The 13973-nt window shown below is 47.1% G+C and overlaps 1 protein-coding gene across 3 annotated transcripts in view; it reads right to left on the bottom strand.

Annotated features, from left to right (window-relative positions):
- The window catches only part of OSBP2 (oxysterol binding protein 2), a 145958-nt gene that overhangs the window by 37975 nt on the left and 94010 nt on the right, over window positions 1-13973 (bottom strand). For all 3 annotated transcript variants that reach the window (XM_072983583.2, XM_078381572.1, XM_078381571.1), the window contains one exon: window positions 9393-9643. In XM_072983583.2, the coding sequence (XP_072839684.2) occupies window positions 9393-9643 (251 nt within the window). The remainder of the gene's footprint in view (window positions 1-9392; window positions 9644-13973) is intronic.

Consider the following 13973-nt stretch of genomic DNA (forward strand, 5'->3'; position numbering starts at 1 on the left):
CCTTAATCTCCTCTTGGAAACTGCTGACTCCCCCATCCCCTCCTGATAAAAGGAACAAAGGACCGGCAGCAGCATTTGCATCGATTCAACAAGGCTGCCTCAGCATTTTTGCTCGTGTCTCAGCCTCGGGAGGGGTTGCAACCCAGCCACGCCATCACGGCGGCTCACCCCACCCCATCCCCCATCACTCGTGCTGCCCTCGTACGAGGTCTTTCACAAGCTTTGGAAAAATACAGCGAGTCTCCAAGCAAGCGGAACGCCCCCAAAGCAAGCTGACCAAAGCAAGGGGATTTAATTGCTTGTTTTTACAAGGGCCAGGGAGTCATTAAACAGGGCACAAAGGGGAAGCCTGGAAGTTGTGCTTTTTTGCCTTAAAAACAGAGTGTCTGTCTCCGCGGTGGCAGAAAGGTGCTGAAGGGAGCACCATGCTTCTCTTCTCCTACGCAGGTAGTATTTCAAGAAAATGGCAACACAGAGACATGGTAAGGGAAGAACTTGAGGCAGAAATCAACATGATGCAAGAGGGTGGAAGAAAACCACTCCAGGATGAAACCGCACAGGGGCTGACCAACCTGAGTAAAATTAAATTCTGAATTCTTTATTCTGTTTCTCCATCAGATTTTCAAACATCCAGAATTCTTAGCAAGATCTGGGATCATGGAGAGACTTGGCTACCTTGCCTTCAAACCAGACACTAGTTCCAACTAGAGTAGACCCACCGAATCAAGTGCTTGATGGCAAGTCAAGATGTTGGCCTTTGATTTGTGAATTTAAAGATGCTGAACAGCAAAGTTATAACCATCGGCCTGAAAGATGCAGAAGGGCCTCTGTGCTAAACCGCCCAGAGTAAACCTTTGGTCTAGATGGGCGGGATAGAAATCCAATAAATAAAATCATCTTCCGATGAAGGCGCAAATCACCCAGGGTGTGATTCGCAGGGGCCCCAAAGAAGAACCTGGTGTTACAGCCGAACACCTCAGCAACACAAACACATGCACAGCAGCATGCTTTTTCTACCAGGGTCACTTAGTGAAAATGGATGCTGAAGCATAACTCACAACAACATGAAGGCGCCAAGGAGGAACCTCCCTTTTGATCCAGACTTCCCTCTTCCTCTTGGCACCTTCAGATGTGAAAGCAACTGATTTACTGACAGGAGCAACACTGCCGATCTAATGAACAGCATTCGCTCAGAAACAATAGCTCAGCATTTGCCAGTGAAATTGCTGGAGACAGCCTTGATTTATGTTATTTATTTTAAAAAAAACCTCTAGACCACCCATCTGGCCAAATGGTCAGGACGAATACGCCTTAGGACAGTGGTTCTATCAAAGTCGGGTCACTCTGGTGTTCTTGGACTGCAATTCCCAGAAGCCTTCACTGCCAGCTGTGCTGACAAGGGTTTCTGGGAGCGGTAGTCCAAGAACATCTGGCTGACCCAAGATTGGGAGTCTCTGGCTTAGGAGACAAATTCGAAGTATGACCGTTATTTCTGGTGGCTCTCTTTAGACTCTAAATCCACTGAATTCCACTCGAAAAACCAGCTCCAATGTTTTCAACAGCTTTTCTTATGCGCTTGTGCCACAAAACGATCTGGATCAGAGGCGTTATTGATTTTGGTTCAAGACGACCCAACCTGATCAGGTGCAAACTGCCTAATGGCTGCTCCAGGAGCACTTGCCACAGATTTTTTTCTTCTTCTTGCTCTATTGGGTTCTCAAATGCAATCTTGCCCCCAGGCTCCCAACCCACTTTTCCTAACAACACACCTCACGTTGGCTACCTGCATCGGTGCAGGAAACCTGACAAGCAGCCCAGGAGACATGAACGGAGGAGAAGATGAGGCCATGAGGAGCACAGCCCTCCTCTCTGGCTCCCTGTCATTCTGAATAGATGTTCCTATGACTTTTATTTCTTTACTGCTTGAGCATCTTGTGACAGTCAGACAGTTGACTCTGAGATAGAGGCCGTATGGAAGCCAAGTAATAGCATAAGTCGAAATTTCAACGGAGAGTCCAAATGGCCTACAGGTGCAATGCATGGATTGCTGCTGGAGCAAACGAAAAAGAAAAAGCAAGTATTTACATTGCACGTTACTAGAAATATCACAGAGATAAAGGACCGGATACTATTTCTCTAGTTATCGGATCCTCTAAAGCAGTGGCCCCCAACCTTTTTAGCCCTGGGGACCGGCTGGGGAAGGCGGGGCACGCCCATGCGCTCACGTGCATGCGGAAAGGGCAGCGCAGCGTTCATGCGGGCGCGCACTCATGCACAGGCGTAAACAGGCTGTGCAGGGTTGGAGTGCATGCGGGGGTGGGGGAAGGTCTCCCTCGGCGGTCCAGTCCGTCTCAGGCCATGGACCGGCACCGGACCGCGAACCAGGGGTTGGGGACCTCTGCTCTAAAGGACTCAAGCTGGATGCGTGTCTTCTTGGGAGGAAATTTTAATTAGGTCCATCTCTTTGGTCTGATCCAACCTGCCTCTTTTTATGTTCTTAGGCCAGGAAATGAACTGCATCTGAGGTGATGTCAGAGCTTACGGCTCTTCCCTGTTATCACTATACCTCCTTCACGTCACTCTTTCTGCGTTTGTTTAGTTAACAGAATGCATTCGATATTTAGAACAATGGCTCCTAACCGAGCGAGCAAAAGGGTCCGGAGGGAAGAGAGATGCCCATAGATTCAGAGAGCAGCACATGAGAGCTTCGTGGTGCAAAAAATCACAGTGATTAAATTGCAGCACTTCTGCTGAGGACCCAAGTTCATTCCGGACTCAAGGCTGTGGTAGCCGGCTCAAGGCTGATTCTGCCTTCCATCCTTCCACGGTTGGTAAATTGAGTACCCAGCTCACCAAGGGGGTGTGTGTAATGTGCAGCTTCCCTAATTAAATTGCCCATAGAGTGCTTTAAGCACTATGGGGCAGTATATATTTATTTTATTTATTTATTTATTTATTTTATTTCTATCCCGCCTATCTGGACATATTAGCCCACTCTAGGCGGCTTACAATAAAAGAAACAATATAATTTTAAAACATTACACCTAGACTAAGATAGAAATCAAAGAAAGATATAAGAAAGGAAAAATCGTCAGGAGTTTTCTGTTGGGAAAGCCTGCCTATACATCAATGTTTTTAGTTGTTTCTTAAAAATGTCCAGCGAGGGAGCCGCGCGAATCTCAGGAGGTAAGTTGTTCCAGAGACGAGGAGCCACCGCCGAGAAGGCCCGATTTCTGGTCTTCTCCTTCCGGGCCTCTCTTGGCGTTAGGCTCCTCAGCCTCACCTCCTGGCTCGCACGAGTGACACGGGTAGATCTTGGTGGGAGAAGGCGTTCCACCAAGTATCGAGGTCCTAAACCGTTTAGGGCTTTATAGGTAAGCATCAACACTTTGAAGTCGATGCGGAATCGGATGGGCAGCCAATGCAGTGCGGCCAGAGTGGGCGAGATATGTTGGAATCTTCTCACTCCACTAAGTAATCTGGCCGCAGCATTCTGCACCACCTGTAGTTTCCGCAGCAGCCTCAAAGGTAGCCCCACGTAGAGCGCATTACAGTGGTCTAATCTTGAGATTACGAGCGCATGCACCAAGGTAGTAAGCACCCCCACATCAAGGTAGGGTTGCAGCTGGGCTATCCGCCTAAGATGGAAAAAAGCGGTACGGACCACAGACGCCACCTGAGATTCCATAGTGAGCGCCGGGTCCAGACTTTGCTTCTGCTTTGCTTTACATGTGTTATATTCCATACTCAAAACAGCCGCGGAGCCCCATTCAACCCAAAGCAGAAGCTTTGATTTTCAAGACTTTGAAAGCGAGACCATTCATTCCAATTAGAAACCTGTTTCCCAGCACCGCACACGGCCCTGATAGGAGCATTTATCACTTCCAGACCAGGCTCGTCAGCTGCATCCTGGCGGACGTCTCCGCTGGCTTCTATCTACTACTAAGTCATCCAAGTGTGGGGTGGATTTTGTTTGTTTGCGGCTTGGTTTTTGTCAAAATACCCCTGCGGAACTTGTTCTGTTTGTCTTTTTAATTGGTTCCTCCCGACCAGGAAACGCCTCCTCCGCCACCTCCACAGCAGATTGCCACTTCCACCTCTGCCGGCTTTCCCCTCCCTTGCTCAGCGCCCGGAAGCACTTCCTCGCTTCTTAATTTAGACCTTAATTCCATCTGTGTGCATGAGCAACGCAAGATTATCATGCCACTCTATCCCAGTTCTACCGGGGAGGGGAGAGCTCTTTCTCACCCCGTTTCGTCCTCTTTGGCTTGCAACGAAACCTGGGACCGGACTGATCAGCAGACAATTTCGATTCCACGGACAAGAGATCCTCTGGGAGTCAACCAAACTGTAAACCAAGTAGGATTCAATGCAATAAAAATATTTTTTTTAAAAGAAAAAACTCAATGCAATTCAGGGTGGATTAAAAATCAAAGTTTTTTTTAAAAAAAATCAAATTGATTTAACTCAAAATTGCAATTTTAAAAATCCATTATTATTTTTTCATTTAAGTCATGGTCTGAATAATCAATTTGCTTTAAATGAAATCCACCCTGGTGCAATGACTCACACAACAGCACATCCCTGGAGGTAAAAATGAGCAGCAAGTAACAGGAGTTAAGAACATAATCGATATCATGCTAGCAAAAATAATGATGTGCCATCAAGTCAATCTAAATTCTGCTGCGACCCTCCCATGGGTCCAGAAGGCGGTTTATCCCAGGTCTTTCTTTTTGGGGGTGATTCTGGAACCAGCTTGCCCAGGGCCACACAGGCGGCAGGACACCAACCCAACCCAACCCAACCCACACACGCAGGGGCTCAGGGTGACCTCAGCTGACCTCTCCTTTAACTCCCAGCCTCTAGGCAACGACAACCAGCTGCTTCAACCCAATGAGCCTTATTCCCCTTCCTGGTTAAGGACTAAAATATACCAAAATCTGTCCAAATATGGACATTCCAACAACCTCTTAGAGATTCAACAGTTGCAAAAAGCGTATCTGGGAATCGTATTAATAAGATCTTCCAACGCATGAGATGTGGGTGTGTTTTTTTTTTTAAAAGAGAAAACCCAAAATATATCCAGATGATCCCACCAATGCAAATCTAATCTAAACGGAACTAGATTATGTTTCTTCTAAAAACTGGGATCCTCCTCTTATTTGGAGGGCAACAAAGCCAGAAGGGGAGGCATCATCTTATATTCCAACTGAAAAAAAGGAAGTTACAGTTTTCCAACCAGTTTGCTTCTCAACCAAAGCATTATTCAGTTTTTTCACTTTCAGCTAATATCGGCATTTATTACATTGCTCAAGAAATTTAAAGCAGGGTGGCTGCAATAATTAATGACAGCACTGGCACCTATTTATGGTTTATTTTTTAAATTACTTTTGGGTCCTTCCTCTCCGACGAACTCAAGGCGGACCACAGGCCCTCCGTTCCTCCCAGCTTACAATGCGCCCATGAGGTTCTCTGGCTGAGCGAGAGCAGCTGGTCTCAAGGTCACCCAGCGAATTTCAAGGCTTGGGGGCCATTAGAACCTGATCGCTCAAGCTTCAGTCTATACTCAAACCAGTACGCGGACTCTCTGCAATATGGTGTTCAAAACCGTGTCCTACTAAATGGCTGGAAACGGCCCCTGTTGTTAAATAAAAGAGCTTCAATGTGTCCTGAATTAATCAAGACTGCATTTCTTAAATGAACTGTAAACACTGCCCAAATGAGCCGTGGAAGAGAAGCTGCTGCCTTCTACGCTGTCCAGGTGAAATCATCTCCTGTAACTGGGGAAAAGCTGTGTTGAAACGAGTGTCTAAGGGCCTTAGGATGCAGGTGGAGAGGAACAGCCAAGACAGGGACCCTTGTGGAGAAGATGAGCAAATCAGGTGTATTCCTACACATAGCCCTAAAGTAAGAAAGTGTGAAAGCAAGAGGAGAAGGGGAGGACAGAGGACAAGATGGATGGACAGGGTCACCGAAGCGACCAACATGACTTTGACCCAACTCCAGGAGGCAGTGGAAGACAGGAGGGCCTGATGTGCTCTGGTCCATGGGGTCATGAAGAGTCAGACACAACTAAACGACTAAACAACAAGAAGATGTAGCAGGAAAATGAAGCCACAAGCCCTACGACACTGGCTTGTCTTCAGGCTTCCATTTCCTTCTGAGCATAGCTGGGTTCCTTCAAGTATTGGGGAAAGAAATCGGTTTTCCCGGGAATGGTATACGGTTGATGCACTGCATATGGGGGTGGTCTGGTCTTGGATGGACACTTAAGAGCGATTAGTCTTATACAAATCTATTCCTCCTTTGTTGACACGGTCAGATCCAGTTGTTCACATTTGCTGAATCTCATTCTTGGGTGGAGTTGGCTCCAGGGACCCTCGTGATGAGGTCCTGCGCTTGAAAATTCAACCCTGTCCTGCTGTCTGTACAGTAACAGCAGCCGATACAGTGATTGCACACAGCTCGGGGAGGAACGCCAAGGAAGACTTATTATGACCTTACCTTCTTGGGGAACTAGAAATGCTTGTCCCTGGCCTGTGAGCCCTTAGGATAAAGCTGACTATGCTTTTGAAGCAAGCAAACCGAGCAGCGCTGGCTTTGACAGTTGGGTGTTAGTAGGAAGAATGAATGGATTCAAACTCTGTTCTTGTACATTTAATCCGGAAACTACACGGGAAGATACCAACAGAGCTATTTTTATCTTGGGCTCCACGGCCACTTTCACTTCTGCGCATCCAAATCTCTTCTTTGTTGGGATTTGCATAATTGGATCATAAACACAGCACACACACACAAAACAGCAGAGGAGATCTGAGAACTTGGTACGAATTTTTAAAGAAACCCACACAAACATCTGTAACAAAGGGAAAAAAGAAACCTCAGCAGCCATATCTAATTTTGAGCAGAAAAACAGTGACGACGGTCCACGGAAAGCCTCGTTAACATCTTGTGTTTGGAAACACAACAGCAAAACAAAGGGAGTTTTTCACACCCTCTCTCTCCCACTCAAGAACAGGCTGCAACTTACAATGAGGACGTTTAGAGAAAGCAGACCCTTCCTCCCCGGAGTGCCAACGATTCCGGCGATGTCACCGAAGGGAAGAAAAGACGTCCGGTCCCATACAGCGGACGTTCGGCAAGCCGTTCCCCCACCCCTTCCTTGTCAGAGTCCTCTTTGGCTTGTTTACTGCCCTGTGAACCAAATACCGTGTTCAGATTTTGACTCTGCTCCAACCTCTCGTCCAGTTACCAATTGGAAGCGGAAAAGCTTTCAAAATAATCTTTCTGATTAGCGGGGAAGAGCATTTGAGCACAAAAAAAGGGGGGAATCGGGGAGGAAGAAGATAATGAGGACAGTAGAGGGAAGTTGAGATACTGATGCTGGGGGGGGGTGCAGGTGCAACCCAATCCAACAGACTGGGAGAGAAAAGTATGGAGTCAGACACTCAAGGCCACGAGCTGCCCACCTAAAGAGATACAGGATACCTGGGAGTTTTACAGCAGGAAGGGGTGCAGGATCGGTTCCCTGGGAAGAGGGAGCACAGCAATTCCAATAAATTTTGGGAGCATCCCAGAAGAAGCAGCCTATTGTTCCTCCTCTGTCCAGGCGGCACCAGAGCAAAGCCGAGCCTGGTCCGCCCAGGCTGGGAGCGAAAGACCCAGACTTGGGGAACGGGGCAAGGAGAACGGCCAAGGAGAAGACATTTTGGTGCTAAGGACCCCCGTTTCCGACAGCTCCTAAGGAAGGAACAGACAGATGGTTCTGGAGGAAACACAATTTGGCTGGGGGAGGGAGCGCTAAACATTTTGGAACCACAGGAGTGTTAATTCACACTCTGCGGGGCGCTTCAAATACACAACACATTTTTCTTTGGCAGGAAGGGGATAGCTCGGGGCCTGTGGATAAATCCAGGCAAGGGGATCTCAAGGCGGCTACGCATCCCCGCCCCATTCTGATGATGACGTTAACTCAATGGTTCCTCAGCTTTATCTAAGATTTCCCCATTTGAAAAGAACCAAGAACCTCAGTTAATAGAAATAAGAGCTTTACATTAAAATATACTGCTATTTGGGGTCCTACTCACCCACTGCTATGTACCCCTTCTGAGACCTTCCCTCAAATTGCTCTTATGTTGGAACCCGATCCCTTTTCTTGCGTTCCACTCTTCAGCCTGTCAGCAAACACTCCCAACCGTGGATATCTTCGCTATAAGGTGCCCGACCAGGGTTCACCTGACTTAGCACTTATTCTGTTTACTTATTTTTGTTTATCAATTGAAAAAGTTTTTAACCCACCTTTCTCCTTAACAAGGACCCAAGACAGCTTGCAACAATTAAAAGGCAGTGCTTAAGCTCATAACAACAAGTATACAATACTAAAAGGATCCATGAATACAATACCAAAAAAGCTAAAGCAACACCAAAAGACTGTACATGCAATGCAATAAGTTACAACAATCCATTTTAAAAACACCACTCAACAACCACTCACTGAGGGAAAGCCTGCACGAAGAGGGAGGTCTTTGCCTGCCTGTGGAACGACAGCCGAGACGGGACCAGCCTGGCCTCCAGTGGCAGGGAGTTCCAGAGTATCTGGGAGCAGCCACAGAGAAGGCCCTGTTCCTTGTCCCCACCAAAAACGCTTGTGAGGGTGGAGGGACTTTGAGAAAGATCTCTCCTAATTATCTCAGCACCTGAGCAACTCATAAAGAGAATCATGGTCCTTGAAATAGCATGGACCACCCAAGCCGTTCAGAGCTTTATACGTTCCGACCGACACTTTGAATTGTGTCCGGAAACAGATCTGGCCACAGTGGAGCCGCTGTAATAGGGGTTGTGTGGTCCCTGTGACCAGCCTCCGTCAGCCATCTGGCTGCTGTGTTTCAGACCCTCCAAAGTTTCCGGAGACTTTCCATAAGTGGCCCCACGTAGTGCACATCACAGTAACCCAGCTGGCATGTCACGAAACCATGTGTCACCGTGGCCAGATCGGACCACTTACCCCACCTCTGTTGAGGGCGATCGGATCACTCTTTTGGACAACAGCTCCCAGAATCCCCAGTGGCACGCAAACTATTCCCTGTTCCGACGATCACAAAGCTGCATCCAGGTCTCCCAAAATGCAAAAACAACTCAAACTGCCCCAGTTGTCAGACCGGTTTGACGCCACGTGACTCTCAAATGCCATGGATGCAGGAGGGTCACCCGGGATGGGAACACCCAAGCAGACCGAGAAAGGGAAGAACCAGCTCAGCACGCTTAGCGAGTCAACATTCCTCCATGCATGGATACCTCTGGGGTCCAGGGGGGAATCTGGAGGGCATTCCACCTGCACCAGGCAGGAGATCTGCCCCCCCCCCCCGAAATGCCAGCCTCCACGCCCCACTTACATTGATCATAGCATTGGAGGTGATCCGGAAGAGGGTGGCTCTCTCGTTGACGGCCTTGATCTTCTCCCCGCTCTCGGCCGGCAGCTTCAGGTTCTCCAACTCGCTCAGCGACCGCTGGAGAGCCGCCCCGTGCTTGGCGATGAGGTCGTTGCAGGTGCTGAGATCTTCCAGCTTACTGGAGAGGTTTTTCAGAGTGCCGTGCAGTTCGCTCTTCTCGGACTGCGAGGCCGGCTCCTCGTCGCCGGAGTCATCTGTAGAGGGGAGCGGCGGGGAGGGGAAGCGCGGGGAAGGGAAAGGGGGGGTCGCGCAAGGCGAGGGAGGGAGGGAGACAAAAATTGTTCCCATGGTTACTGTCCAGACGGCACTGGAAACACAGCATGGTTTTTGGGATGCGAAAGAAGCAAGACCTTAGGTTGACAAGAAGCGATCCTTCTCCTGCCCTTCCCGGCTCTCTGTCTGGACAAGTCAGTCTTTGCTGAGCTCCTGGTTTTTTTATTATTATTATTATTCCTTCCTCCCTTTTGCCCAAAGCAAGGCTTTGACAAAGCCACCGATTATATTTTTTTGCAGAATATGGGCTGCAACAAGGCCATCAACAGAAGGACTTAAGAGCAGCTTGGCGGGGTGGGGGGGTACCCAGAAGAACATCCTGCAACGCCTCCTTGAAGGAGATGCTTTACCTGTGGGTTTTCTGCACAAACGGGGCAGGCAACTCAACCATCTTCTGACTGCTCTCTCCTACTTGCCACGTCTTCCTTCGAAAGGCAAAGCCATTCAATTCCACCTAAGCAGGCCACCCAGAAGCGTATTTTTTTAAAGGAGCACAGATTAGAGCAGCACATTGATGCTATCATAAAAATCTATTTTAAGTATGATTTAATTATGACCCACAGTTTCCCGAAATGAGGTAAGAGAGCACTGCGGTTTTATGAGGCTCCTGAGAGCGATGTGCTGATGATTATTTATTTGTTTGTTATGCAAGCCATTTTAATGTTTCTTTTCGTTTCAAGAAGTCTCAAAGCTGCTTACAACTTGAAAAACTGAAAAAACAAAACAGAACAACAAAACTGCTGGATGGCTCTGTCGTTTAGGTCTCCGGCTGCAGAGCCAGAAGTTGGGAGTTCAATTCCCCCTCTCGGCCTCGTTGAAAGGGACTGGAGGTGTAAAAAAAAGAGAAGGGGGCATATTTACATATGTGGTGGCTATGTGAAACAAGAAAGAATGGAATTTAATCTTTAAAGAAATATCTGAAATAATTGGATTGAATATTCAAATGTCTCCGTTAATGGCCTCATTGAATGTGATTAAGAAAGATCAAGATAAATAAGGATTTAATAGTAATAATGATTACTGCTGCAAGGTTAATTTTTGCAAGAAACTGGAGAAATGATAATCAATTTAACTTGGAGGAATGGTATAGAGAATTATGGGACATGGCAATTAATGATAAACTGACATGTGATATGAAAATAAGAAGAGGCCAAATTGAAAAATAATGATTTTAACAAAATATGGAATGTAGTTTTTTGGAACATGTATTTCGGAGAGGAAAGGGGTGTACACCGAGGGAAGTAACAATGAAATTTTGGAGTGAAAATGGATTGAATGAAGTGTAACGCTAGTCCTGAAGGGGATGGGAGCACATGTGTAATTGTATTTTATTGTTTTGTATTGTTTTATAGGGTTTTTTTGTGTGGTAGTAGGTTCATTTTTTATTAATTAAAAAAATAATTAAAAAAAAGAAAGGGACTGGAGTCAATGATCTACAGGGTCCCTTCCAGCTCCGTAGTTCTAAGATGATATTATATTATATTATAATGTATTATATTTAGTAATAAAACAGACACTCCACACCCCAAACAATAAAATTACTATGAATAACTAACTAAGTTGTTGTTATGTACCATTAAGTCATTGCCCAAACCTATGGCAATCCTAAAAAGGGTCTTTGAGGCATTTGAGTTATTCAAGGAATAGCTGATCGCTGCCACCTCCCCCTCAAGGAGTTTCTGTGGCCAAGTTAGGATCGGAACCCGGGACTCCTGGAAATAAAGCAAGGTCAACCTCTGAAACTGAGCAGCAACTTGCTTCTGAGAAAGAGGGCTACAAGGACTTGCCCCGAGTAAAAACCTGGCTGGTCTCTAAGGCGTCACAACATTCCCGGTTGCTTTCGCTACGGCAGCTGGCACGGTTGCGCCCTGAAAACATCAAGAGTCCCTTCTTAAGGGGGCCACAGGAAATCTGACTCGACCTGGCTCAAAACGTTTGCACAGCCATGCTCTTTAGCCCCTTCAGCGAGGTCCACGTTCTTTCAAGGCTTGGCTGAAGGGAACAGCAGAGGGAGACGTAGTTCGGCCGCACAGACTTTGCACAGACACGTTCCCCGGTTCATTTCAGGAACAATACTTTGTTTAGGATTCATTAATATTTATTTATTTATTTAATTTATACCCTGCCTATCTGGCCCACCGGACCACTCTAGGCGGCTTCCAAATATAAAATCAAATAATAAAACATAGACAAATACATAATAATCAAACAAGAACAGCAGTAAAAATAAAAAGGAAAAGTAAGAAAAAATCAAGAGTTGGCTGGAGGGAAGGCCTGAATAAACAGCCATGTTTTAAATTGGGTTTTAAAGGTGCCCAGCATGGGGGCCGCGCGAATCGCCGGAGGGAGATTGTTCCAGAGTCGAGGAGCCACCGCCGAGAAGGCCCGGTTTCATGTCTTCTCCTTCCGGGCCTCTCTCGGCGTCAGGCTCCTCAGCCTCACCTCCTGACTCGCGCGGGTGATCCGGGTAGACCTTGGTGGGAGGAGGCGTTCCGCCAAATATAGAAGCAGGGTCTCCAAATCCTGCGAGGTACTAGTTCCCCCTCTCTTCAGCACTGGTTAGGCCTCATCTTGAGTTGTGTGTCCAGTTCTGGACAACGCATTTCTAGAAGGATGCTAACAAATTGGAACAAGTTCAGAGGAAGGCGACAAAAATGATCAGGGGGCTGGAACTGGGCATGTTTAGCCTTGAGAAAAGATGACCGAGGGGAGAGAGGAGAGCACTTTTCAAAGACTTGAAAGGTAGTCCTACAGAGGAGGGGCAGGATCTGTTCTCGATCATCCCACAGCACAGGACACGTAATAATGGGCTTGCGTTACAGGAAGCCAGATTGAGGCTGAATATCAGGAAAACCTTCTTAACTGTTAAGAGCAGTACGGCAATGAAACCAAATGACCTCGGGAGGTGGCGAGCGCTCCAACGCTGGAGGCCATCAAGAAGAAAGAGGACACTCATCTATCAGGTCTGCTTCGATTTAAACTCCTGCCTTGAGCACAGGATCGGACTCGATGGCCTTAGAGGCCCCCTTCCAAATCCATGATTCTATAACCCCAAGTATTAGGCAAGGATTTTTGCATTTGATGCATCAACGGGTAAAATCTGCAACAGCTTCATGTGTTCCAGATTCTGGATTTACAAGGGCTTCCTCCCACAGTGGCCTCAAACAACCTGGCACTTTCTCTGCTGCAGATGGGGATAACGAAAGTCGGGCCCAGCCAACTGGAGGGTGCCAGGGAACGGGGAGCTGTCCTTGACACAAGAGCATCAAGAGGATGGTCCTTGGTGACTGAGTTGATTTCCCTCACAGCTGCTGATTCCGTTCCCACCAGGCAAGAAACAGCGGTGGAAAGGTGTAAATGCTCCTGCTGCCTTTTCCTATTATGTGGCTGCAGAGTCCGAAGAAAGGACTCGGAGTCCAACAAGCTAGCAAGCTTGAGAAAGTGGTCGTGAGAAACCACATTGCCTGGCCCTTGGGTACTTCCAGAGAGCCACTGCCTTCCTTCACTCCCACGGCATTCCTAGATTTTTAAGTCTGAAAATAATTATACTTCCCTGTGTTGGCTTATTTTAGGCTCAGGTTGAGTTAAACAGAAGACTGATCTTCTTCTTACTCTAAGGATGACGGAAGAAGCTGGAAAAGCAGAGTGAGCTTGGATTTAAAAGCAGCAAAGTTACTAACTGTAACACAGGAGAGCTTCAAGACCATGAGGATATGTCCAAATGAACCTCTTTAGTACTAGCAGAAGGTTGTGCGGCTCTACATGGAACAACTGGCTACCGTAATTGGATTAACATAAGCAGGCTGAGCCAGAGAGCATAATGCTTTGCACATCTGGAAGGACAAAACATCCAGAGCAAAGGGAGGTAATTTGCTTGGTGTAAAAGACACATGCGGAAAATTCAGATCTTGGAGGCTAAGGGGAAAAAAAGAGTGATGGATTCAAAATATGGTGCTGGAGGAGCGCTTTGTGGGTGCTCTGGACTTTTCCAGACGGACAAACGAGTAGGTCCAAGATCAAATGAAGCCTCATTTCTCTCTAGAAGCAAAAAAAAAAAAAAAAAAAAAAAATGAAGAAACTGAGGCTGTCCTACTTTGGGCACATCCTGAGAAGGCAGAATTCTCTGGAAAAGACAAGAATGCTGGGAAAGGTGGAAGGGAAAAAGAAAAAGAGAAGTTACTTACCTGTAACCATGGTTCTTCGAGTGGTCCTCTGTGAATGTACACCAATGGGTTTTACTGCGCCTGCGCA

The sequence above is a fragment of the Pogona vitticeps genome, chromosome 14 (genome assembly GCF_051106095.1).
Source record: "Pogona vitticeps strain Pit_001003342236 chromosome 14, PviZW2.1, whole genome shotgun sequence".
Lineage (NCBI taxonomy): Eukaryota > Metazoa > Chordata > Lepidosauria > Squamata > Agamidae > Pogona > Pogona vitticeps.